The sequence below is a fragment of the Caretta caretta genome, chromosome 15, assembly GCF_965140235.1.
Source record: "Caretta caretta isolate rCarCar2 chromosome 15, rCarCar1.hap1, whole genome shotgun sequence".
In the NCBI taxonomy this organism is placed as follows: Eukaryota; Metazoa; Chordata; order Testudines; family Cheloniidae; genus Caretta; species Caretta caretta.
The window spans coordinates 27775226-27802642 of NC_134220.1; the positions used below are offsets into that span (position 1 = coordinate 27775226).

Below are 27417 nucleotides of genomic sequence, written 5' to 3' on the forward strand. Positions count from 1 at the left end.
CCCACAGGTAGGCAAAGGCAGCAGGTCCAAACCCCCCTTTGCCAATGACGAATGGCTTCTACACTGCAGTCCGCCCCAGTGAGCGGGGGCTAGATGGCGACTGGCAGTAGCCATAGACTGAGGAGAGGTGGGGATAGAGGGTTGGGGGTCCCCCAGGGAGGGGAGACCCAGAGCTGTGGGGTTACTGCAGGGGGGCAGAACCCTGCTGTAGAGGGGCACGGGTCCAGGAGGGACACGGGGACCAGTGGCAGGCAAGACACCGGCCTGCAGAGGGTGCTCCGGGGCGGCAGAGCTAATTCTCAGGACAACCAGCAGGAGGCGCGGTATCAGTGAGTTGCCGCCCTGCCACAGGCAGGCAGAGGCCTTCGCAGGCCTCCAGTTGTTTCCAGCTGGGTAGTAATAATGATAACTCTTAGCGCTTGTATGGGGCAAATCGTCCGCCCTGTCTGTGCTCCGCTTGGGGTATGGGACACCACGGCGACTGAGGGAGGGATGGAAACTCCCCTGCAGTCTGCTTCAGGGCTGCGGTCACCTCCACAGCCGTGGGTCTGGGCCAGGCTGGTCCAGCATTTCCAGGGTGGGAGCAGCTCCATGGGGCTTTTGCTCCAAACCAGCTCAGTCCCTTCCATGGAGCTTTTCTTCCCATCCCCGACTCGGAGTCAAAGTTGAGAATGGAAGGCCGGGCAGATCCCCCTGCAGACGAGCGGGCCAGCTCCCTGCAGCCTCGCGCTCTCCCTCGCCTGGCGGTCCCTGCTGGGATCCACTGTAGATTCATCGGTGATCCTCTCTGCCCAGTGAGGGGTCACCTGGGGGCTGGTTTGACCGGTGAGGGCTGTGCTGTCGAGTTCCTGTCACTGAACCATCCCTCCCATCCCCAGCCTGGTGCCCCCCGTGGTATGCGGAATCTGTTCCCTTTAATTCACTACAGGAAGGGGCCCGATCCTGTGTGCCCCAGGGAGTTGTCTTCTCCCATTAAAGTCAAGGGGCCTGATCCTCAAAGTCCATGGAGCTGCGCTGATTTGTACCAGCTGATCACCATGAAAGGGACTGGGCGGCCAGGGAGCAGAATCAGCAGCAAATGCCATACCCTGCTGCCCTCACACAGGGTTGTCAGTCCAATGGGCTTTAACTGTGTTGATCTGCATTTTCTCCCAGCCTCTGGCAGCCGTGGGACAGGACAGAGTCCTTATCTAGAGCAGCCCCTTGCAGTTCCAGGTTCTGTGCAATAGTACCATGTGCTCATTTCTTTCTCCACCAGTACGGTACTTCATTGAGGGCTCCTCTGCAAACCCCAGTGAAATGTCACCAAAGGTGGAGAAAAAGAACAAGAAGAAACACATGAATTCTAATGAATATTCATTGGGAACAGCACAGTTAACGTTGGCGCTTAGTTCTAAAGGGGCACTGTCAGAATAAAAATCACGGCCTAGCTCTTCAGCTCGTGTAATTTAATAATATTTAACACTTAGCTCTTATATAGAGCTTTTCAGCAGTAGGTCTCAAACAGCTTTACGAAGGAGGTCAGAGTCTCTAGCCCCATTTTACAGATGGGGAAACTGAGGTACAGAGAGGGGAGGTGGCTTGCCCAAGGTCACCCAGCAAGCCAGTGGCAGAGCCAGGAATAGAGTCCAGGTTTCCTGAGTCCCAGTCCAGTGCTCTCCCCACTAAGCTGCACGGCTCTGTTGATGGCGAGGCAGCAGTACTGATTTATGCCAGCTAAGGATCTGGCCTTGTATTTTTAACAAACCTTTGTTTCTTACTGTGTCACTAATGACTCCTCAGATCGTTACAGCTGAAAAAGAGCCTGAACTGGCCCAGGTAGCTTATTTTGCTCTTCATGCAGCTTGTCTGGTTTTTTGCCTGTCGGAAATGCAGGAGGTCATTTTCACAGCTGGCTACGGTCAGTTTCCCTGTCAGGTTCTCAGTACAGCAGCGTTTGGGGTGCGAACCACTTTGGGGCGAGACAGTCATTGCAGGGCCTGAGACGATGCAGCCGGATCCTGCAATGTGCACTGGGACTGGGAGGGTGCTTTGCAGGGCTGTCCGGAAACAAGAACTCCACTTTGTGAAAAATGTCACGGTTTCCTTTTGCATTGGAACAAAATCTAGAGCATTCCAAAGAAAGGGTTAAAAAATGGAGAGAGAGAGCAAGCAAGCCCAACTTCCTGCCAGCAGCCCAGTGGGTATGGTGCTTACCTGGGGTGTGGGAGATGCAGGTTTGAGTCCCTGCCCTTTCTCATTCATCAGGTGCTAGAGTTGTATAAATAATTAAATACTCATTGGGTAAGAGCGATTGAGACTCACTGTATGGGCTGGGTCGCCCATAGTGCATGCTTTAACCAGCAGCCTGCTGGGGATGTGTGTATCTCTCTCTGGTTTTGACCAGAAATTCTATCCTGGGTCTCCGAAACCTCCCCCATGAAAGTTTCATTGAACCCGGTAAGTTTCCACAAAAACTTTTGGTTTTGACCAACTGGCATTTCCTGACAAAAAACCCTTTTTGTCTTTAAAAAAAAAAAAAGAAGAAGAAGAAAAATAATTTCCCAGCCAGTTCTAGTGCACAGCACTTGTACAGAGTAGCCTGAAGACTACTGGCTTCCAGTGTTCTAGTCCAGAAAGCTACACTCTCCCCCCTCCCCCCCGACTTCTGCAAATCACACGAAAATTGCAACCACCCAGGGTGTAAATAATGATGGGTCTTGAGCTCTAAGAGCTTTTTATGCAGAAGATTGGTTTCATGCAGGCATACTGTGTTCCAGGTTGGAGGCGCAGTGTAGCATAGCTTAAACAGCTTTGCTGGTCATTCCCGCCACTAGGAGCTGAAGTGGTTCGAATGAGACTATTAGCAGATATAACCTAGCCAGGAAGCTGCCACTTTGGCAGGGTTTGGGCTGCACTCAGGATTTCACGCCCCGCTGTGATCCTCTAACGCAATTGACCAGCGGAACCTGCGGAATGTATTAACTCTGTGGCTGAAGTTCTGGAAATCGATTCTTTACCCCCTGAGATTGATCTCTTGGCCCTGGAAGAAGTGGTTGCTTTTTCGCTTCTGTCATGCTGCTTATGTGAATTTTTCTCCCTGCTCCCCCCCGCAGAGCAAAGAGGGGGAACGTCTCCAGCTGTGCTCACAGTGTCGGAGGGAACCAGGCTCACCAGCATCAACAGCAAAGCACTTTTCACAGACACCTTGCTGCAGAGAAATGAAGCTGAAAAACAGAAGTACGTGAGTAGCAGAGGATGGGCCTTAAAACCAAAAAGTAAATATGATCTAGAGCTGCCTGGGTTGCGAATGTGAGTCTGTCTGTCTGTCTGCATACATATCCCTCTCTGTCTGTCCTCTTTATAGGTCACCATACAGCTCTGTCTATCCATCCTCACCTTCTTTCTCGCCGGCCCAGCATTTATTCTGTGCTCCTCCCTCTTGCGAGCTGGGCTGAGGTTCGCATGTCCTGCTCTGGCAACACTGGGCCAGACTCTGAACTTTGTCACACCGGGCACCGTCCTCTGCCTGTCCTACCCATCTCAGCTGTCTCCTCTATTGTGGAGGTTTCTTACTGGGCCCATCCCCATGACTTGAGAGTTTCAAAGCTGCCTAAGGGATTTGGATTCCCATTTTTCATTCAAATTAATGAGTGCTTTGGGCACCTGAATCCCCTCAGTGTCGCTGAAACTCTTAGCCCTGGCATCCCAGCACAGAGGCTCTGGAGTTACCATGGTGTCCCTGGATCAGTCTGGCCCTGTACGAGTGCCAAGTCAGGCCAGGTCACTCAGGGAAGATGAGGCCCCAGTGACTGACCGAGGAGGAATGGTTCTTTCCCCAGTTATTTCTGGTATCTAGGTTTCCTCACCTCACAGGCTGGCCTGTCAGCACCCAGCCTGCTCTGGTAGGGGATCTGAGTTTGAGTCTCAGGCCAGCAGGTGTGGAGGAAATGGGCCCAAAATAGGGCCTGATGGAAGTGACTTTTGACCCCATTGGGGCTGGATTTGGTCCATCGGGCTCATGTCCAGGTGCAGGAGCTCCAGCTGCATTCTAGAGCAACCCCCTCTGCCTGGTGCTCACAGTGGCATTCCCAAGATCCGAAGGGAGCTTTTCAAGCCCTCCATGGATGCAACCTCATTCAGGGCTGATGAGGAGGGAAAAGGGCGTCGTGTGCCAGAAAGAAAAACTCTGCCTGCGGTCATCATCTGGCCAATGCAAACCAGTCTGAAATAGGACCCATTGGCAAAGATCTGCTTGAGTGACAGACATGTTTGCACACAAGATTGTGTGTGTGTGTGTGTGTGTGTGTGTGTTTACATGTGTATTTTGCATTCACACTGTCGTGGTCATTGTACCATTATCCCTAGAACTGGGAGTTCATTTCCTATGCCCATCTGGTAAACATGGTAATCACCAACTCGTATCTTTCTCCCATGTGTTGTTTTGCTTGGAGGATTTGGATAAATATAGCCCAACAGATGAACCTCATTCTTAACTGGCCTTTCAGTTTTGACAGTCCAGAGTTTACCAAAGGCTCCTTCAATGGAACTTCATTGTTATTCCTTAGCATGCGGAGCTGATAAACAAATGAAGGCGCTTTAAACCCTCCTTGCAGTTCTTTTGGAGGAAGATCCTGCCAAACACAGGTTATAAATAATGCAAAATAACTTTTCCCTGATTGCTTTTTTTCCCACCTCAGATTAATTAAATAAACCCAGCCCCGCCCCATGCTACTCCAGGAGACGAGGACGATTTGCAAGGCACGCTGCCTCATCTGTCTAACCGTGCGTGGGCCCGGTTCACAAAGACTTCGCTGGGAGTGGGGAGTGATCAGCATCTCTGAAAATTAGGCCTTTTGGCCCAGATCCTCCAAGGGATTGCGGTTGCAGAAGCTAGATGCTTAAATCCCTGTGAGGATCTAGGCCTTGGAGGGGCTCAAGGTGGGCACCCAGGATTCGTGGCTTCTACTGAAAATGTGGGCCCGACCCAGGAGCCACTCTCACATCCACCTCTGGGCCTGCCCCTACTTCTTTTGCCCCCACAGATGGGGTCCCATCCAGCATAGCACGCACAGGGCAAGGCCTTCCCTTCCTCGGCAGGCTCTCTCTATAGTGTGTTCTCCCTGCACAATGGAACTCGGCCTGTTCTGCTGCTTGGCTCCTGCAAGGCTGTTTGGGGGCCTCCGGGAGTCACAGATTCCACGTGGAGGCCTGGCTTCCCAGTCACTGGACTGACAGAGAGTCTCTGTGGAATAAACTCTGTGTCGTGGGTCCCCGGGGATAGGGATGGTGCAGACTGTGCCGTGACACCGTGGTTAGGCTATTCGAGGACTTGTCTCGGAGCGTGCTGTGACAGCAGCTAGCAAGAGGGCTGGGAGGCAGGGGCTGAGGGAGCAGATATGGAAATGATTTAGTCCTCTGTAGAAACCCCCGTCAGCACAGTCTCTGCTGGCCTATGGGCTGGGACGGGCCCAGTTTGGGCCGGGTACGGCTGGAGGCTAGCAGGGTGTTGGCATGTGCTGGGGGAAGCCAGTGCTTGAGAGTGAAGTGCTGACCTCAGTTTTGACTCCTAGATCTGAATGTCCTGGTTGCTGGGTAGCTGCCACAAACTCCGTGGATCTGGGGGGCTGGATGACCTGTGCTTTGGTTCTGTGGCTACCAAATCCAGCATTACGGACTCCCTGCTAATGACACTGCTGCGCGTTGGATCTTTGCCCTGCAGCCGTTCATTGCGTGGTGCAGTTCTGTCTGGCTGAGCCAACGCCTCCAGCGAAACAGGAGGTGGGGAAGGCCACCCCGATAATGGGCTAGATCACGTGGGGTAGCCCAAGGGAGGGGCAACACCATGCTAAAGCTTGCGCTGTCCCCAGTGAATCATTTGCTCGAGGCGGGGTTTGCAGGACTGCAGAGGACCGTGAGTTGTGGCCTTCCAATCACGTGGGTGCCCCAAGCCGTGCATGGAGACTGTGTGTCTGGAAGGCCAGCCCCGCCGGAGCTGAGTTGCCGTGGTCTCCCCACCTGTGCCTATGCATGGGCCCTATTCCCTCCACCTCGTCAGGAGGCGCTTACAGGGGGTACAGAGCAAAATCTCCCGGGCGCTGAGGCTGACTGGGTCAGCTTTAATTTCTGGAGGTTTGCCAGGGGACGATGGCACACCAGGCAGCTGTCCCAGAGCACTGCCTCTGCCCCCTCCCGACACCAGTGGGTTCGGCTGGTTGGAAGGGGTGCTCACGCTCCTCTCCCCCGTTACCTTTACCAGCCACTCTTGGGCGCCCCCAGTGTCGAGGCGACGGTATGGCTGAGTGGAGAAACCCTTCCGCAGCTGCTGTCTCTCTCTGGATCACACCGATTGCTAGCTAACGAAGAGTATTTCAGATGTGCACAATGCATGTGCGATTAGAGGGTCCTGGAAACCTCGATTCTCAGTGCACTCACTTGCTGTTAGGATAGCTTGTTAGTAACTGACCCAGGAGGTGGTGACCAATCTTTCCGAGCTAGCTAGGAAGGTCTATTATGTCAACCCGCTGCACTGATCATTGGCTCGGGAGATGGTTAAACATGGCTCGGAGCTTCACCATCCCCCTGGGTCAACAGTGAGGCTGGCAGCCTATGTATCTATAAAGTCCATCCAGTGCAAATTCCTCATGGACGGTTGGGACAGCACCTGTGTCTGCAGTGAGAGCGTTCAGGATCCAGAGCGAGTGTGAGTTATGCTGTAGCACACACAGCAGCCCTGTAGGCTTAGCAGAGTGAAGGAGTCCCTTAACGGCATGTACTCGCTTCTGGCTCATTTCCACTCTTAGAGGAACTCCAAAAGAGCCAAATGGATTTTCTTTTCTTCACGCTCTTATTTATCTATAGGTAGATCTTTAATTCTTTTCACCAGTTTTTGTCAAGAAATTTATTTCTGGGCTGAGATCCAACATGCCAAGTTTTTCAGCCTGAAGTGAATTTTTACGGCCTGGGCTATAAACCCCTGGAAATAGAGGTTTTTAATGGAAATGTGGACAATTCTAGCAGCATGAAAACGTCTTGGCTGCAATAGGCATATAAATTTTCTAGGGAAACATCTGAATGATGGGTTTTAAGTACATGTTAAAAAGGATAAATGAGCAGCTCGATGGCACGCTGTGGATGAAGCGGAGCTCGTAGTGAATTCCCAACCCTTGGGAGAGCAGAACAGGAGTGACTTCGGCTGTCTCTGAGAGTCAGCCCCCCCATGGCTGGTGGAAGGCCTCATGCTGGCCGAGGGTTAGCTGTGTATGAACACAGAAGGTGATCACTGATACCGACCCTTCTCTTCACAGGGGACTACAGGAAGCACAGATCACTTTGGCAGCTAGGCTGGGGGAAGCAGAAGAAAAGATCAAAGTGCTACATGCAGGTATTGAAAGATGTGACGTCCAAAAGTCCTGCCCAGCTTGGGTCCCTGAGCCCTTGGCTGGAGATCCAGATGTGGGTAAGGCTCAGTGGTGCTTTGACTCTTCTCCTCTGGGTGCACAGACATCAATGCCCTCCTGGCAGAGCAGTTGGCGGTCACTGGTGCACCCCAAGGGGAGAATATGCTCTAGGGGCACATCACACCTGTCTGGCCTTTGTCATCATCAAAGTGTACTTGCTTTCCCAGCCCAGCCCTACCAAAGTATGGGCCTGATCTTACCCCCAGTAAAGTCAACAGGGAGAGTCTCACTGATTTCAGTGGGATCTGGATCTCAAAGGGCTTTACAAAGGAAGTCGGTGTCATTATCCCCATTTTACAGATGGGGAAACTGAGGCAGAGAGGGGCATGACTTACCCACAGTCACCCATCAGGGCAGCAGCAGAGCCAGGGGTAGAACCCAACTTCTCTGGGTTCCAGGCCATGCTCTAGCCACTAAGCCACTGTGACTCCATTGACTTAATTGTGCCTAAGGACTTACTGGCCCCAGGGGTTGAGTGCCTGCCCCCTAGAGTCTGCCGGCCAGGGGGGGAAATTGCACCCACTCTGGTTCTGCTTCTGGAGGGGGCTACAGGCAGGGAGTTGGTGAGGCTGCGTGTTCGTGGCCTCAGACGTTCTCCTGTGTTCCTGGTGCGCCGAGCTGCCCTGTAGCCTGTTGTCAATAGCTGCCTAGAGGCGGATGCATAGACGCTGTCACGCCCCTTTGCCCTGCCACGCTGCCCACAGCGTCTCTGTGGGGCTCTCCCAAAGGTGTGGACGTACTCAGGGCATCTGTCCTGCAGTACCGTGCTCTGCCGCTATCCAGCATGGACCACGCTTATGTCCTGTGTTTGGACCACCCAGGGCCATGGTGCAGGAGGAAGGGCAAACTGGGCAGGAAAAGCAGCTGCTAAAGGTCTTGAACAAACTGCCACTGTCTGGGTTATGGTCACACAAGGGAGAAGAGAGGAGGAGATCTGGGTGCCATGGACTGGAACGAGCTATGCAAGGGGGCACAGCGAGGAGCATGGGGGTGAAATTAAGTGAGGGGAAATTGGGCCACATCTTGACCCCACTGCAGCCACTGACAACACTCCCATTGGCTTCTCTAGGGCCAGGCTTTGGCCCCATTACCAGGAATAACTTTCTGACAGTATCAGACTCTGGTCTCCCCAGGGAAGTGGAAACTACTGTGGATAATGAACTAGGAGGGAGAGGGCCAGATCCTCAGCTGGGATAAATCAATGCAGCTCCATTAACTTCAACAGAGCGACTTTGGTTCACTGCAGCTGAAGATCTGGCCTGTACCGTAGGGTGAGGAATGGGCCTATTAGATCTCTCCAGGTTTAATTTATCTGGTTCTCGTGCTCTATTTCTGCTGCTGGCGGGAACCCAGAAAGTTGCTGGTGCATGAAAAGTGTTCATCCCTTCACTAGCAACACAGAGGCTAATTGAACGTTTCAGGAACTCCAAAAAGGTTTGGGTCGAAAATCTATTAACTGGTCCTAAAGTCTAGGAACATGGTGACTTTTTTTTAAAGCCTATCAGTGTTGTTGTCTTTGTCTGCATCTTGGTTTTGCATCAGTTCACATAAAAATTTAAAAAAAAATTGATTTGAATGGCAGCAGAGCAGAGGGCTGAGTGGGAGCCTGCCAAAGGCTGCTTGATCCACCTTCCAACCGGCCGGTGCTTTACCAACCACCAATAAATCTCTTTCCAAGGGGAGTGTTACTTACTGAGTGTTGTTTGATTTTTTCCATCTGGTCAGCACTAAAGGCGACCCAGACAGAGCTGCTCGACCTGCGGTGTAAATATGACGAAGAGGCAACTTCAAAGTAAGTCACTCGGTTTTGTCTATCGACCAAAGCCGTGCACGGTCCAAGCAGAGACGTCGTGTCTGGCCACAGCCTCTGAGGAGGGCCCGGTCTTCGGGTTCCATGTGGGATGTGTCAAGAGGGACCAAGCTGGAACAAGGCCCGTCATCTCCATGCTTCTGATGCTGGGGCATTGCACTGTATGGTGGATCTAATACTAACCACTTCAACCAGCTGCCAAATCTCTCCTGCCAGCTGTTTGGCACTGGGTATATAGATGGGTACAGACCCGCGTGGTGTATACCTACACACATGCCACTGTCACCACCAAGCTCTGTTCAGTGCAGCACACCAAGAGGCTGGGCAACTGTGACTTCACACCACCTTTACTCCTCCCCCAAACTGGGCTCCCCCAACCCCCCGCAACTGGGAGCAGCCTCAAAGCTACCCTAAATTGCACCTGGTCAGTATTTCATTTCATCCAGCAGCCTGTGACCTCTCGAGAGGCAGTTCCAGCCATACTCTGCCCATACTGCCTGCTAGGAGATGGGAGTGGGGGTGACAGAGGGATATCTGTACTAATTCTATACCATTGGAAGAATCCCCTTGCATTTAATCCAGCCTTTTACCACCAGAGCAGAGTGAACATAACAGGGCTGAAGGTCTCCAAGCAGCATCACAGAGCTAGCCAGCCATCGCTTCAGGTCCCAGAAGAATCACCTTCATGGGGGATATTTCTGAGACAGACGCAACAAACCCTAGATCAGTTGTCAGCAGACTACTCTGAGTTTGGGGTCTCTACAGGGATCTGGGTCATTTTCTCGAGCAAGTGAGCTATCATAAAGATGTCATGGCTAGGGGGTTTCTCGGTCCGTGTCTGCCAGGCCTCAGAGATGCGATGGAATGGTTTGAGCGAAAAGGAAGGAATGAGGAAGCACCGAGTTGTAATCCCAGCTCTGCCCATTGGCTGCACCCACGTATCCAAGGGCAGACTTGGGTGGCATGGCACAGATGCTGCAGCACAGCAAGGGGGCACTGAAGATGGGGCAGACTCATCAAAGAAAAGACTAGATTTTCAGAAGCCGTGTCAACTGTCTGAGAAAGTGACTTGGGAAGTCAGCCAGGCCCAGGTGGGGCGTCGAGGTTCCTAGGTTTTCTGTCAGAGAGGGACCTCCAATAAGACCCCAGATCCAAACACCCTCCAACTTCTGCACAGTCTTGTTCTAGGTCTGGACTTCAGAAATTATAAGAAGGTAAAATCAGTTCTTCCTAAAAATCTCTGGACCTTCCCAGGTCCTTCCAGACATGCAAATCTACCTTCAGCTGTCTTCTAATGGCAGGGGGAGTGCACAGTCACTGGGTTATGTTTAATGGGCTCCTCCACTTCATTAAATGTACATTTGCTTGTTCTTATTTTTGTTGGTCGGGTGCCATTTACTTTTATGAGTCAGGAACATCTTTTCCCTCCCTTCGGCTCCCGCTAGCCGTGGAGGCTGCCAAACATTTACAGCTGTTCAAATGTTCCACCGGTCTCGCTAACACAGCAGCGCGCGTTCACACACACACACACACGCTCGCTCATTCCCATTACGCAGCAGGGTCGGAACACTTAATCATATCATACCAAAGCAGATGTTCTTTGATAATTTGATATGCCATTTGTACATGCGGTGCTGTAACTAATTTTGCCTTTGATCAGGATTGCAGCCGCTATGCACAGAATGATGGGGATGAAAAAAGGGCTTGTCCCATCCCTTGGTATCTTTGCCTCTTCCGACGTCACGTTTTGGACTCTCCCCTCTTTGGGTTCATTTGGCTTGTTTCTATGTTGTTAATTCACCAGCTAGTGGGTGTTGCATGGCTGGGACTGGAGATCACAAATTAGAGGCTTTGAGTATTTACCTTCCTACAATAAACAAATCCGCCACCGTGTACCCAGTAGCTGTGCCAGCTCTCAGCGACTGGTGGAATAGTGGGTGGGAGGCAATTAAACAGATGCCAGTGTTCCTCATTGACAAACAACCCGAGATCAAGAGGGAAGGAGGCCTTTTGGAAAGTAATTTGGAGGCCGTGGGTGGCTCAGAGAACTGGCAGTGGGAGAGGGAGCCTTTCATGTCGAGATCCCCGCCTTACATATGGGCCTGGCTTGTTAATGACCCGAAATTGTTCCCATCTCATGGCTGTTTGTTGGCCGGCGTGAAACGAGCTGGGATGGCCTGCAGCCAGTTCCTGATGGACAGATGCCCACTCTGTAACACTCACATCACAGCTGGCACGAACCGCCTCCTTGCTGGCAGTGTAGCAGAGAATCCAAGGCTTGACTGGGCCACAGAGACTGAACTCCTGTTAACCCCGGGAAGTGGTCGCTCCAGAGCGGGCAGGGTGGGGTAGTTTGCGCGACTCCTGCCCATGTTGTATCTGACCTGTGAATAACCAGCATACTGATCATCCGGGCTGTCATTCTGGCCCCTTTGATGAGCATTAAGCCCGCCCAGCACAATTCCACTCCTTGGGTGGGAATGTTATTTTGGATGGGCGAGTGAAATATCTTTAGTGTTTTCTTCATCAATGAATCCCTGCGTCTGCCGCAGGAGTGGGCAAGAAGGTTTTGTGCCTAGGTCGATACGTTTCCATGACCGTTTTGCAAGGCTGCCTTATGCATATTGCACACAGATGGCTAAAATGTCATATTTCAATTAAATGTAAAAAACAAAAAAACCAAAGACCTGGGTGATTGTTTAACACAATGGAATGTTTGTGGGGACACTCTGCCGCCTTCCAACTAATTGGTTTTTTGCTTTGCTGTCTCAGGGCAGATGAAGTAGCAATGATCATGACAAACCTTGAAAAAGCCAATCAGGTGAGGAGAAATTCTTTCCACTGAATATCGAGCTGGCACGGCCCAAATAACTGATTTCCTTCCCTTTGCTCCCGGCGATTATCCAGGGACTGAGGTGATTCGTTCTGCAGTGGAGGCAGATCTGGGTGGGCGCAGGGTCCCACAGCCATTGATGGCAATGCCCAGGCTAAACGCTCCACCCCTTGCCCTGGGCTCTGTCCGTGTCCGTTGCGCCACCGGAGCCTTTGTATCCTGTTGGATCTGCCACTTTGGGGCTTCTCGGGATGGGGGAGCTGACTCAGTGAACATGGGATCTCCTTACAGCTCTGGCAGCTGAATCCCAGGGTGGGTGAAGGAACTAAACCCAAGCCTGGCGGACATGGCTCAGAGTGACATGGTTGCTCGTTAGTTCCTACCGGGAACACTCCTGCATTAGCCAGGAGATGTTCAGAAGGAGACTCCTTGTGAACAGGGCAACACTTTTATCCGTCGATGCTCTTTAAAAGTACGAGGGTTTGGCCACGCGGGCACCAGAGACAGCCCTGATGTCCCTGACAGCAATATTTGACCCGATCTCTTTGTTTTGAGCTGTAGTTATCACGCTGCTATTTGGGACGTGCCGCCATCGTCCAAGAGTCATCAGTATTGTAAACCATCAGCCCCAGTATCCGGGGGTGGGGGGGGCGGTTAAGGCAGGGACATTGCTGGGGCCTAGAGCAAAATGATGCATTCAGAGCTGTATACGTTTCTGGAGTACTTACTACTCATTTTATATATTTCCATGTGAATCATAGCGTATCAGGGTTGGAAGGGACCTCAGGAGGTCATCTAGTCCAACCCCCTGCTCAAAGCAGGACCAATCCGCAATTTTTGCCCCAGATCCCGAAATGGCCCCCTCAAGGATTGAACTCACAACCCTGGGTTTAGCAGGCCAATGCTCAAACCACTGAGCTATCCCTCCCCCCTAATTGGTTGGGTTGTTTTTTTTTTGAAGTCACAAAAATGTATATACAAACTAGGCATGAGTAATACAAATATTCCTAAGTAGCAATTTACATGTAGATATGGCCTTTCGTGCAGAAGGAATCAGTGTCTTTTCAATGACATACAAACAATGTGTGGGATCACTTTTCCCTTCACTGAAAGGCAGCCACCTCTGGGGTGGAACTTAGCAGTTGTTTAACAGTGCACAGCGACAATAAACAAGAGTTTAGGTCAGGAAGAGAAGAAAACAATGTCTAACTGGAATGAGGAGGAGTTTTAGATGAGTAGGAAGTAATTACCCACCTTGGGATTTGGTTGGGACAGGGATTGACACCCCCACGGTGGTGCCTGGCACTGTTAATGAGTACAGGTGATTAGGACATGGATTAAGGCACTGTGGCACCTGTGCTGCTGTATGGCATTAAGTAGCATGTTGAAATGGTAGCGGGGGCCAAACCAAAGCTGAACTCGGGGATGTTTGTATCCAGACCAGGACCTCACGGCCAGCCCTATTTCTGTAACGGGCCAACACTGACCCCTGGGTCTGAATACACCAGAACCCTGTGCTCTTCATGGCTGTTGCCCTTGGGGCTAGCTGAAATCCATGTGGACAGTGAGCCCATACAGGGGGTCTGTTCTCTCACCCGCACAGAGGCAAACGTCCCCTCGACACCAGTGGAAGCAGTGAGCACTTGCTGGGGTGAACACGCTGTAACGCCCTCTCTGGCTTTTCACCGTCCGCTTCCTGACTTACACTCTTAACAAAGGTGGTTTGGGCTCCGCATACCTGGAGCCTGGGTCATTGCCGTAGTGTTGTTCTGACCCCACCTCAGTATTATTGCAGGGTGGCCGGTGCTTAATTTGTGCCAGGGCTTGCTGGGTCAGGGCCCCGGCACCTCTTTCATTGCAGATTAATCATGAGGGCGGCCCCCCCACGCCATGCAGCTTTAGGCTGGGCGAAAAGCTCAGCCGAGGAAGAGCCCACAGCATGTCACTGCTTGGCTAGCTCAGTGGAACGGAGAGCCCTGCTGACACGTGTCACTTTCTTCCCTTGCAGCGCGCAGAGGCAGCCCAGAGGGAGGTGGAGAGTCTGCGGGAGCAGCTCGCGTGTGTAAATAGTTCCATTCGCCTGGCCTGTTGCTCTCCACAAGGACCCAGCGGGGTAAGGGACAGAAGTCTGACGTTCAGGAAGAACGACACGCAGCAGGTCAGATCCTCGGCTGTGGGAAACTGGCTTCACTCCATAGATCTCACTGCAGCCAGGCCGACATACGCCAGCTGGGGAGCTGACCCAGAGTCTGCAGTCGGGGATGCAGGAAACTTTGAGGGGCATGGTTTTCCAGTGGTGGTTAAAACTTCCCTGTGCCAGGGCCCACATGGGCTGGGTTGCACGCATGAGCTGAAAACTGGGCACGTCGTTGCTTTGGGAAGGACCTGGTTTTCCAGAGAGTGAGAAATGAAGCACCTTTGCTGCTGGAAGCCAGGGCAGCAAGCGGGCCATGGAGTGTGTGCATTAGAATCATAGAATATAAGGGTTGGAAGGGACCCCAGAAGGTCATCTAGTCCAACCCCCTGCTCGAAGCAGGACCAATTCCCAGTTAAATCATCCCAGCCAGGGCTTTGTCAAGCCTGACCTTAAAAACCTCTAAGGAAGGAGATTCTACCACCTCCCTAGGTAACGCATTCCAGTGTTTCACCACCCTCTTAGTGAAAAAGTTTTTCCGAATATCCAATCTAAACCTCCCCTACTGCAACTTGAGACCATTACTCCTCGTTCTGTCATCTGCTACCATTGAGAACAGTCTAGAGCCATCCTCTTTGGAACCCCCTTTCAGGTAGTTGAAAGCAGCTATCAAATCCCCCCTCATTCTTCTCTTCTGCAGGCTAAACAATCCCAGCTCCCTCAGCCTCTCCTCATAACTCATGTGTTCCAGACCCCTAATCATTTTTGTTGCCCTTCGCTGGACTCTCTCCAATTTATCCACATCCTTCTTGAAGTGTGGGGCTCAAAACTGGACACAGTACTCCAGATGAGGTCTCACCAATGTCGAATAGAGGGGAACGATCACGTCCCTCGATCTGCTCGCTATGCCCCTACTTATACATCCCAAAATGCCATTGGCCTTCTTGGCAACAAGGGCACACTGCTGACTCATATCCAGCTTCTCGTCCACTGTCACCCCTAGGTCCTTTTCCGCAGAACTGCTGCCTAGCCATTCAGTCCCTAGTCTGTAGCGGTGCATTGGGTTCTTCCGTTCTAAGTGCAGGACCCTGCACTTATCCTTATTGAACCTCATCAGATTTCTTTTGGCCCAATCCTCCAATTTGTCTAGGTCCTTCTGTATCCTATCCCTCCCCTCCAGCGTATCTACCACTCCTCCCAGTTTAGTATCATCCGCAAATTTGCTGAGAGTGCAATCCACACCATCCTCCAGATCATTTATGAAGATATTGAACAAAACCAGCCCCAGGACCGACCCTTGGGGCACTCCACTTGATACCGGCTGCCAACTAGACATAGAGCCATTGATAACTACCCGTTGAGCCCAACAATCTAGCCAGCTTTCTGCCCACCTTATAGTGCATTCTTCCAGCCCATACTTCCTTAACTTGCTGACAAGAATACTGTGGGAGACCGTGTCAAAAGCTTTGCTAAAGTCAAGAAACAATACATCCACTGTTTTCCCTTCATCCACAGAACCAGTAATCTCATCATAAAAGGCGATTAGATTAGTCAGGCATGACCTTCCCTTGGTGAATCCATGCTGGCTGTTCCTGATCTCTTTCCTCTCATGCAAGTGCTTCAGGATTGATTCTTTGAGGACCTGCTCCATGATTTTTCCAGGGACTGAGGTGAGGCTGACTGGCCTGTAGTTCCCAGGATCCTCCTTCTTCCCTTTTTTAAAGATTGGCACTACATTAGCCTTTTTCCAGTCATCCGGGACTTCCCCCGTTCGCCACGAGTTTTCAAAGATAATGGCCACTGGCTCTGCAATCACAGCCGCCAATTCCTTCAGCACTCTCGGATGCAACTCGTCCGGCCCCATGGACTTGTGCACGGCCAGCTTTTCTAAATAGTCCCTAACCACCTCTATCTCCACAGAGGGCTGGCCATCTCTTCCCCATTTTGCGATGCCCAGCGCAGCAGTCTGGGAGCTGACCTTGTTAGTGAAGACAGAGGCAAAAAAAGCATTGAGTACATTAGCTTTTTCCACATCCTCTGTCACTAGGTTGCCTCCCTCATTTAGTAAGGGGCCCACACTTTCCTTGGCTTTCTTCTTGTTGCCAACATACCTGAAGAAACCCTTCTTGTTACTCTTGACATCTCTGGCTAGCTGCAGCTCTAGGTGCGATTTGGCCCTCCTGATATCATTCCTACATGCCCGAGCAATATTTTTATATTTTCCTAATATCCAATCTAAACCTCCCCCACTGCAACTTGAGACCATTACTCCTCGTTCTGTCATCTGCTACCATTGAGAACAGTCTAGAGCCATCCTCTTTGGAACCCCCTTTCAGGTAGTTGAAAGCAGCTATCAAATCCCCCCTCATTCTTCTCTTCTGCAGGCTAAACAATCCCAGCTCCCTCAGCCTCTCCTCATAACTCAAGAGCTCAGGCCTCGATCCTCAAAGGTATTTAGGTTGCTTTGGGGATCTGGGCCTCAGTTAGCAGGAACCGCGTAAGACTGTGTGTGTGTGTGTGTCCCTGTCCAATTAGACATAACTCCATCCTCAGACGGGTAAAATGCCACTGCCAATGGAACAAAATCATCCCTGTGAAGCACACAGCTGCCTTTGTCCCAATGGGAGTTCGTAAACTCTCCCTCTCCAGCCCCGTTCTAATGTTGTGCGGATTGTGTAGAAGAAACTCTGTTGCTCCCAAATCAGCAGCGTTCCCCAGCTGTGGATGGGCCCTTTGCACAGCGTCCGAGTGGGAAATGTTGGATGGTTGCTGACTAGACGCCAGCCCAAGCAGAACCTCCTGCTGGAAACTCCAGAGAAGCTCCCAGAGGAGCTAGAAGAGTCTGTGGTGCTTGGAGTGGTTTTGCCGTCCCACGTCCGTCCCCTCTCCCCTCCCAACCTTTCGCTCTGTTGGGATGGATTTAGTGCTAGTGAAAGTCCCAGGTGACAGGGTTTTAGGCTGAATCCTGGATTTCTCCCAGGTCTAGCCTGTGGTTTGTCAGTATAACTGAACAGGAAGAGCTGTACTATGCCAGTATAGCTGTATTTGCAGACCCTCCCAATGGAGATGCAGCTATGCCAGTGAAATGCATTTGCCAGTATAGCTTGTACCAGGATGGGAATCCCGGCAACCCCAGCCTAGCCTAGGGGACAAAGTGGGTTGCTGTAGATAGGAGACCATGTGCTGCTGGCAGACCTGATCCAGAGCCCGCCGCAGTCAGTGGGAGCCTTTCCACTGGATCGCTTGGGCTTTGGCTCAAGCCCCATGTCTCCTGAGTTCAGAGCTGCAGACAAAAACCCGAGGACCCAATCCTGCACAGCACTGAGCACCCCCTGCTCCAGCAATGGGTGCTCGTAGGGCTCAGCACTTCACAGCATCAGGTCTTTAGAGGGATAGAAACCAGCATTAATTCTGGGTCCCACGCACTGCGCCAGGAGTGTTAATTCGCACCAAGCCCTGGATCTTTGGGGTTTGTAAAGACGGATTCATGCAGCATTAATGAAAGCCAGCATATAAAAATATATACAGGTGGACACTCCTGGTGCTTTCCTTCCCAGCTTCTGGCTTCCTTGTTCCAGCTGGTTTGTTGCCTCTAGGAAGCTCATTTAAATGTCTGTTTGTTTTTCAGTCTATATCCTCTGTCAATAGAAGGTCTTGCCCAGCAGAGGCTGCCCTGGCTCAGTCCTACAGCAATAAATCATCCCCTAATTTGGAGGCACCCAGTTAGACCTGTCTGTATCTGGCCTTGTGTTTCCCCCCCACCACCTCCTTCAGCCCCCAGAATTCAGGCAACGCCCCTCCCTGTGCAGAGTCATGGCTTGCCAGCTGGGGCACTTTGCTTTCCTTCAGCCTTTTTATCCCCGATCTCACCCCTGCTTTGGCACCTTGATGCCATGGCAAAGGGCTGGCGAGGTGCGAAGGGATCTGGCCAGGGGAGGATTCCTGCGGTGCAGGCATTATGGACGACAGCCGTAAGGCTGTCTCTCGAGGAGCCCCTTGCAAGCCTTGGTGCAGAGCGTTGGTGTTGCAGTGCGGGGCATGCCAGGGAGGCTGCTGGAACTTAGCCCGACCTCCAGGCTTCTCTCAGGTATGCCAGGGCTTTCTCCAACCCCTCGACTAGCCCAGTGCTGGGGGGGTGCTAAGGTGGCTTAAAGCCACCCAAGGAATAGTGCAGCTCCTGGATCCTGTAATACCTGAAACACATGTCCAAAATCTCTAAGCCAGGTGGAACCTTGGGAACAGAAACGATCTGAAAATCTGGTCCCTCGAACCCAGCTTCTCGGAGCTGGCCGGATGATACCCTGGCCCACGGACTGTCAAGCTGGCAGCTAACCAGAGCGAAGCCAAAGTTGGCGGCTGTGCTCTGCGAGACAGAGCCCAGGGGCTCCATTGCTGTTCAAGACAGCTGCTGAAATCGAGCAGCTGAGCTGACGTAGGGTACCGGGTCATGCCGGGTTCTGTTGCCTCGAGTGACGGAGTGTAACCAGCCCCGACGCAGCAGGCAGAGCGTACGGCGACCCCTGGGGAGCAGCAGGTAGCACTGTGCTGTGGCTATTTCTCAATAACCCATGGGCTGGAATCTGGAGCTTTCGGGCTGCCAGCCAGGTTCTGCTCTGATCAGAATCCCTGGGCAGCACGGCTGGATGGCTAACGCTGCCCTGATCTCCTTGCAGGATAAAGTGAACTATTCGCTGTGCTCAGGGCCTAGGCTTGAGGCTGCACTGGCGGCGAAGGACCGGGAGATTCTCCGACTCCTCAAGGACATTCAGCACCTCCAGAACTCTCTGCAAGAGCTGGAAGAGTCCTCAGCCAACCAGATTGCGGACCTGGAGCGGCAGCTCACAGCCAAGAACGAAGCAATTGAAGTACGTGCCCCTTTCTGTCCCTCCAAGTAGGAACAAAGGCTCCGGCCTTCCATTGGGGGGGGTGGCTGCCTCACCCCCTCGGGCACCTGCAAAATACACAGTGAAGTGCTGAGCAGGACGTAGGGGATTCCCGTGGGGAAATCCATCCCTGCTGTCTGTAAATGGAGGCAATCCGAGGGGCGAGGACAACCGCTGTATGGGCCTGATTCCGATCTCAGTGACGTGGTGTAAGTCAGGAGAGACGCCGCTGAAGTAAAGAGAGTCCCTCTGGGTTCGGTGAGACCAGAATCAGGTCCTTGCTGCCGGAGCCGAAAGAGAATGTCCATCACGGCAAGTAATGCGCCAGGGTATGGGCCAGAGCGCGAGCAGAGGTAAATCAGCCTCGTGCCAGGAAAGCCAATGGAGCTGTGCCAGGTTGCGCCAGCTGTGGGCCTGAGCCCCTCTCTTTGTGGGGCAGCTGGACAGCACGTGAGCTCACACTCGAGGGGATTCGCTGTCCTGCCGGCACAATGCAGGGCACAACACGCACAGCCCAAAATACTAATCACCATAATTAGATCCCCCCCCCCTTGGGTGAGTTTGTTTTGCATGTGGGCCGCATGTCCTTCCCTGGCAATGATAAGGCTGGCGCTGTGCATTAGCGGTGCATGTTCTCTTTGTACACACACGCAGCAGCGAGAAGGGGACAGACCCTCTCATTCACGTCCGCTCAAAGGGATAGGGATCATTTTGTGCTGTGTACTTCAAATACACTGTCAGTAGGAACTGACCACAGCTGTAAGGGGCTGTCTGAGGGAGGGGAAATGTACCAGGACAGTTTTACCAGGGGGTCATTCTCATAGACTCGGGCTAGTGGGTTCAATGGCTCTGGATTCTCAGACATCCTGACCGTTGACGTTAACGGGCGGTGCTGGGTGCTCTGCAAATTCTACTTGCCCACCGCACGGCATGGGTGCCCCGTACTGCATGTCACAGGGCCCTGGATTGACGCTTGGCCCAAACCGGAGCCCGGCAGTTGGGAGGCTGCGGGTCTGTCAAGCTCATCAGTTTGTCTCCCTCGTACGGCATCCCGGTCACTTGACTCAGCAGCCTAGGTCAGCGCTGGGGAGGAAGTGCTCTTCCCTCGCTCTCTGGGATGCCGGATGACTGCAGACAGACGAAGGGGAGGAGCTCTGGTAGCGAAGGCCATCTTCAGCCTGCATGGAACTGAGAGCTGGGGGGACGGACCAAGCAATTCTGACTCTTGTTTCACTCTCATTCCTTGTTCAGAAGCTGGAAGAAAAATTGCAGACCCAGTCTGACTATGAGGAGATTAAAACGGAGCTGAGGTAAGGTCCGCAGCTGCGCGTGATCCCTTCCCTGCCCTGCCCACGTGCCCGGCTGGTGTGTGCGCCCCTGGGAGCGCCTGCTCTGAGCTGCGTTGGAGCCAGGCTCCCCAGGCGTCTCCCCGGAGCTGCCGGCTGGGAGGTACAGCAGCTCTGTAGCACACTTGCCAGCCAGTCGCCGAAGGCAGAGAGCAGCCTAACCCCCCAGCTCACGCCTCCTGACCCTGGGCCTGTGGCGGTCGCCCACAGATACGCAGTGAGGATGTCACATCGCATCGAGCTGAGCGGGGAAAAGCTGTGCTGGTAGCTCCGATGGGAAACCGGGGGCGTTAATTAAAACCCGTCCCCCTGGTTTCAAAGGCAGTGCTTGGATGGGATGGAGCGGACGTCCTGTCCAGGCCTCGCGAGCCGTATTCCTGTGTGCCAGTCTTTGGTATGACTGGCAGTCAAGGGGGAGAATTGGCAACAGGACTAACCCTGTCTTGTTTCTCTCCCAGCATCCTGAAGGCCATGAAGCTGGCGTCTGCTAATTGCAGCCTTTCCCAGGCAAGTGCCGGAATCTGCTCGGGAACCACTAAGAATCGGTCGCGAAATCCTTCATCTCCAAGCCATCAGTAAACATTTCCTAAACGCTCCTTTCTCTCTTTCAGAGCATATCGAAATCAGACGAGCCGCTGCTTCTAGGCAAAGAATCTTTCTATCCATCCCAGAAATACGTTTTGGAAAAGCCAAATCTCTTGGCCAACACTGGTAGGGCAACCGGGCTTGTTTTTTGCATTGTAAACGTGCAGTTTTCATTGTTTGGTTTTATATTTATAATCCTTCCCCACCAATGTATGTATTGTTAAACACGTAAAAATGCAATGGTCATAGCCATCCCTGGGTGTGCGCAGGACTCCTGGGTTCCATCACAAACTCTCTCATCGACTCATCCTTGGGCCAGTCACTGACATTCCGGGGAAATTGGATACCTGGTTCCCTTTGGTTCCTTGAAAATGCTGCTCCTTAAGGATAGCTCGCTGAGTGTTTGTGGCACCTTCTATCAGAGACTGCTGGGCAAATTCCAGAACAGCCTCACAGTCCCCCGAGGCAGGGAAGAGGTATTATACGTGTCGGGAAACTGAGGCACAGAGTAGTGATATGGCTCCTCCCAGCTTGGACAAGGTGTCCGTAGCAGTGCTGGGGAGAGAACCCAAACTGTCAGAGCCCTAAGCCACAAGACCATCCTTCCCCACCTGTGCTGCCGTTTCCTCATTGCTAGCCCTGCCCCCGCCTTTGCAAGGTGCATTGGCGTCTTTGGACAGACGGTGCAAAAGAGGCTTCTAGGCGCTGGTGCAGAGTCTATGCTCCAGCACAGCCATGGTCCCGAGATTCACCTCAGGGGGTTCAGCTGGGGGCACAGCTCTCCGTCGCGCAAGAGCCTGAGAGAACCTGCGGGCCAGCTGGCCCAGGCTCTGCGGGACCAGGAGGGGCCCTGCCTGCCCCCAGCTGTGTCTGCTTTAGGGCTGATGGCAGCAGCTCCTCAGCTGGCATCCCGTGTCTCTGGGGCAGCGCTGGCCTCTCCCTTTGCCTGTGCGGCCGGGGCTTGTCCTGCCGATACGTCTACATTGCCATTCCACGCCCTTGGCTGGCCCGTGCCAGCTGACTTGGGCTCGCGGGACTTGGGCCAAGCGGCTGCTTAATTGCTTTGTAGACGTCCCCAGAATGCAGCCCAAGCTCTGGGACTCGCAGGGTCCGGGCGCCCGGGCTCCAGGCTGAGCCCGAACATCTACAGCGCAGTCAGCTGACACGGGCCAGCCGCAGACTTTTCAACGCCGCGTAGGCAGCCCCTACGGGGACCAATATGGCCTGGATTCAGCAAAATAGGGCTCGGCTCCACCCAGCTTGGAGTCACTCAGCCACCCCATCCCCTAGTCGTGGACTGGGCGCTGAGGGTCCTGAGCTCAGAATCAGGCCCCAGGCAAGGGGCCGGTGTGATGCCCAACCACAGTGAGTATCCGGATGGTGCGACCATGTCGGCAACAAAGCCAGCTGGCTCTGGGCGTATCGCAGTCCCTGCTGGACTCCACCCGGCTGCTGCTGCCTGGCTGGGAGCACCGGCCCCAACTCAGGCGCCCTGCACTATAGTGTGTGTATCTTTCTCTCTCTCTCGTCTCTAGAGGAGGATCATTCTGAGGACGAGTTGGTGAAGGATTCCATGGGCACGGATCAGTCCTACCCCTCTCCCCAGCAGCTCTCTCAGCCCCCCGGGGAAGACCCTGCCTCCCCCAGCCCCCTCCAGCCTCTGCTGGCCCCCACCATGGCCCAGGAAGCCCAGAGGACTTTCTCGTTGTCCCCTTTCCCCAGCCTGGCTGCGGGCGAGCGGCTGCCGACGGACGCCTTGCTCCCCAAGCAAATGGTGCCGCCGGCGTACAAGAGCGAGAACTGCAGCGCGCTGGCCTTTCCCTCCCCCTTCTACGCGGCCAAAGGCCCCCTGCTGCCCACCAACCCCAGCCACGCTGCCCCGGCCAGTGACTCGAGCCCCCCCAGCGACCAGTCGGAAGGCAGCAGCACCGGCTCGGCCGACGAGGAGCAGCTGGACACGGCCGAGATCGCCTTCCAAGTCAAGGAGCAGCTGCTGAAACACAACATTGGCCAGCGCGTCTTTGGCCATTACGTCCTGGGGCTCTCGCAGGGCTCGGTCAGCGAGATCCTGGCCAGGCCCAAGCCCTGGCGCAAGCTGACGGTGAAGGGGAAGGAACCGTTCATCAAGATGAAGCAGTTCCTCTCTGACGAGCAGAACGTGCTGGCGCTGAGGACCATTCAGGTGCGCCAGCGAGGTGAGTGGCCTGGAGGGGGTCGGCTCTCACGCTGCGTGAGTTGAGGGGGTGAGGGGGGCCGCTTTGCAGGGAGCAGTTGCAGGATTTTCACTTTGTCTTGCTGGGGGTGATTCCATAGCCCAGAGAGACCCAGGGGAGACTCCCTGCTTTGCACCAGCAGCTGGGAGGGGAAACAGCCCCAATTCCCGAGGCCCGTAAACAGCAGGCAAGGGTCGATCCTGCGAGATGCTGGACGCCTGCCACCATTGGCTTCTGTGGGCATGGAGGGAGGGTGGGGCCCTGGTGAATAACAGTGATTGAAAATAAACCTGAAGGGGCTGCGTCACTGAATGCACTTTATTCATTTCTTCTGACAAGTGGCATTTAATTATTCATGGTAATGTTTCAGGGAGTCCCAATCAATGTGCGGGAGAATGTTTTGTCAAAACAACAAAGTCTTGACATGAGACCGTAGCTATTTACTAAACAGTCTGAGCAATTCTCTAGCACCTCCATGCAAGGGAGCGTTGCAAACACTCACCGCCAGAGAAACCTTAGCGCCCTGGCTTACAGCAGGGGAAACTGAGGCACAGAGAGGGGCAATTACTTGTCTCAGGCCACACACAGTCTATGTCAGAGCTGGGACTAAAACCCAGGTAGCCTGCCTCTTCAATCCTGGACTTGAACCACAAGACCAGCCAGCTTTGCTATGAGGGAGGACGGGATGTTCTTGCCTCTGCAGATTAGCAACATGAGAATTAGGCAGGTGCTGAACCCCTGCAGGCAGATGCTCAGCATCTCTGGACAGAATGAGGCCACTTTTATTGAGGAGCTGACCTTGGCCTGGATTTCTCTAGTGCCTGGCTGCCTGCAGCTCCCAGGCCATTCAGAATTGAACAAATGCAGGCTCAAATCCCTGAAAACGCACCAGATGACACCATGCCGTTTCAGACTGGGCTAAACCCACTGGTAAAATCAGTGCCCTCTGCCAGTAATAAACCGGAATGCTGCGGTGTACAGATCACCTAGCCTTGGGTTAAAGCATCATCTCAGCTCAGTGGTGAGAGTAACTTCTGGCTCCTGTGTGACAAGGGACAAGACCCTGAACACAGTATAAAGTGACTCTCAAGATGCCAATGTTCCATTGTCCATGAGGCCCTGGTGCCTTGTAGACTTTACGCCGCTGCAGCCCCTCTCCTCCCGCTGACAGGCAGGCTGTGGATTTTGCTGCGTGATACGCTGGAGCGACGACCTGCTGCCGCTGTGACCGAGAGCAGACTCAGGTCCTCTGGGGGCTTGGAACTAGCCGCATTTTCCAGTTGTCTCCTTTTTAACCCCTTGGCTCCCTGATCCTCCTGCAGCTCCCCCTACGCTAACCAGGGGCGTGTGTCAATCAGTGTGTCAATCAGTGTCAATCATTCCAGCTTCATCTCTCTCCAGAAATGACCTACATTAGCATTTAGCAGGCACGTTAGAAATCTCATCTTAGCCCAAGGGGCCAAAGCCGGGCCCAGGCTGTGCAGTTGGAGATGCCTGAAAAGTAGAGAACTGAGGGTACCCCCCCAAAACTTGCAGCATTCAGAGTCCAGCACAGGGGGTCCAGGGGAGGTCTGGAGGGTGTGCAGCTCACGCAGTCGCCTAGTGCAGCAATAGCTCCGTCCTAGTTCTCAGCACACACTTGACTTCTCCAGCCAGCCACTCCTACACTTCCCATGGCCTCTAGCACTTCACAAACAAATGTCCAGATGGTGTGTGGTATCGCGGAAGTCACATGTGCTCCTGGGTCTTTGCTGTACCGTAGGTGGCCCATGACGGGTGGGGTGGAAGGGGCTAAGCTGCGGCATCTGTTCACATTTCAAGTGGTAACGGCTGCAATCCAGATAAGACCCACTCAGCTTGTTCTGCTTCAGGAGTCATGAGTAGTGGAAACTGTTTTTTTGTTTCTACGGGCTTGTCTGCATGGGGAAATTGACCAGCAGAGCTGCTCTGGAACCAGAGGAGCGCGAGGCAGGAGGAGACCTCAGGAGTCCATCACCCCACACGCTCAGGCTCCCTGCCAGGTTTTTAGATTTTGCTAAATGCTAAAGCACCGCTTGTGAGTCTAGCGGAGACAAGGCAGCGTGCGCCTCTAACGCATGCGAGCTGGTTGAGCCGAGGCCCAGAATTGGCCTGTTAGCAAACAGCAGGTTTTTAGCTCCTCTTGTGGGCCCATCACTGTGGTATCTGGGCACCGGCGCACCTGATGGGTGCTGTACAAACACTGATCACTGACTTCCTGATGACGGCAGCCTGTTCGTTGGGAACCCATGGCCCGATGGGCCCTTGGCCTCTCTGCCGGTGACAGGGACGGAAGGCGGGGGGAAGATCCGCAGGAGGGCGCAGTCGTAGTCAGCAGGGAGAACGGTTGTAACAGAAAGGCAGAAGACTTGCTGAGCCCAGCCCCGTGAAGCCCGAGGCTCCCAAAGGGACTTTGCCTCCTGTACCTCCCAGGCAGCCAAAATATAGCCCTTCCCCTCAGCACCTGCAAAGGAGGGCGGGGGAAGCTGAGCTGGGATTAACCCCTTGTTCACTTGTGCTGGTGCGGGAAGCTCAGCTGAGAACACCGTGCTGTGAAATCCCTCTAGACTTTATTCCCCCAGAAGCGAAGTTAATTCACGATGTACGAACACCCACCCCCTGACTCCAGTATCCCTGCTCCGTTTGTGTGGTCCTGCCTTTGTTGCGCCCTTCAAATGAGAGGGCGGTGGGAGGAGGGGGACGAGGCCGTGCTGTGTGGTGCAGGAAATGAACGAGGCGAAAACTGACAGCCAGTTACCTGGCCTCTCTCTTCAGTTTTGCTAGTGACTAATGGGGAGTGATGTTTCCTTAAAACTGGTGTTCCTAAAAATAACTGAACATGAGCATCCGTAAATACTTCCTGACATACAAGTTGAGCTTGTAAAAACAGTGCAAGTGACAAATCTGTTATCATGCCTCTTTGATCAGGTAGCATTACTCCGAGGATTAGAACTCCAGAAACCGGCTCTGACGATGCCATCAAAAGTATCCTGGAACAAGCGAAGAAGGAGATTGAGTCTCAGAAGGGAGGTAGGTGGAGAAATCACAGAGCCAGGCGAAGCTCCATCACACAGATGTGTGTGATCCTCAATGCGTATCTGGGATTTACGCCGCCAAGCAGACAAAGCGGTGTTTGTGAGCTGAACCAGCCAAGAGAGGCAGTGGAATCCCACTTTTCTCTCCTGGTTCTTTTCCTCCTGAGATTCCTCACTGGAAAACAGAGTCCAGGACTTGTTAAATGAGCAAAACTGTTGCAGGTGCAGGAGGAGGAAATGAACGGAGCGCTCAGCTGAGTGAATCTGACAGCCACACAAATAATGAGTAATGAGAACAAGTCACAGTATCCCCAGTACCCTTTCTAGTGTGTGGTCACCAGCAGTGAAGCCGCCTTGTGGCAGTTTGATGGTGTGTGTCCCCCCTGAGGGTTATTACTCCTTCCAAGCCAAGCAAAATGGGGAACAGTCCCCTGCCCTCCTTGCATCCCACGTTGCAGCTCAGTGTTCACACACACACAGCCAGGAAGTGAAACTAACCTGCCCCTCGGCACTGGTAAGCTGGAAAAAATGATAAAAGGGGGGAAACACCACCAATAAAGCAACCCCAGGGAGGCTGAAAACCCAACGCACACTGTCCATTTCATCACCTGGGTTAGTTTGCGCACAGGCAGGGGTGAAAGGTTTGCCAAAGTGTCTGGTGATTTTCATCACCACCATTTTTGAGTGCCGAGTGGGGTCTGACTTACAGAAGGTGGCTGCTCTGCACTTTCTGAAGACCAAGCCCCATTGACGATGGCTCAGGCTGGAACCCCAGAGTCACTAGTTCCTTTTGAAAACCTTGGCCTTGGACAAGGTTAAACTTCTAGGCCAAAATTATCTGACTTGGGTACCAAAATGGCGGTGCTGACCGTACCTATGGATTTAGGCGCCTACCTTTAAGCATCCAGGTTTGAAAGTGTTGGCCATAGAGTTTTTAATCTGGAAGTGTCCCTTTAAAATTAATTCCCTGGTACTCTTTGAACTGCTTAGTCTGAGCACGATATGTATAAAATTCAACACTTCATTTCCAATAGGTCTGTTGAAACGTACGCTGTGTATGCTGCCCTCTGCTGGACACAGGCACAGAAGCATCTCTGATTCTGGAAGTAATTCCATAATTG

At 53.1% G+C, this 27417-nt stretch overlaps 1 protein-coding gene across 9 annotated transcripts in view; it reads left to right on the top strand.

The window, feature by feature from the left end:
• CUX2 (cut like homeobox 2) overlaps positions 1-27417 on the top strand; it is a 228844-nt gene that overhangs the window by 181789 nt on the left and 19638 nt on the right. For all 9 annotated transcript variants that reach the window (XM_075120084.1, XM_075120085.1, XM_048821681.2 and 6 more), the window contains 11 exons: positions 3096-3219; positions 7287-7363; positions 9165-9231; positions 12022-12070; positions 14091-14195; positions 18890-19081; positions 20351-20409; positions 20904-20952; positions 21057-21156; positions 22566-23225; positions 26190-26291. In XM_075120084.1, the coding sequence (XP_074976185.1) occupies positions 3096-3219; positions 7287-7363; positions 9165-9231; positions 12022-12070; positions 14091-14195; positions 18890-19081; positions 20351-20409; positions 20904-20952; positions 21057-21156; positions 22566-23225; positions 26190-26291 (1584 nt within the window). The remainder of the gene's footprint in view (positions 1-3095; positions 3220-7286; positions 7364-9164; positions 9232-12021; positions 12071-14090; positions 14196-18889; positions 19082-20350; positions 20410-20903; positions 20953-21056; positions 21157-22565; positions 23226-26189; positions 26292-27417) is intronic.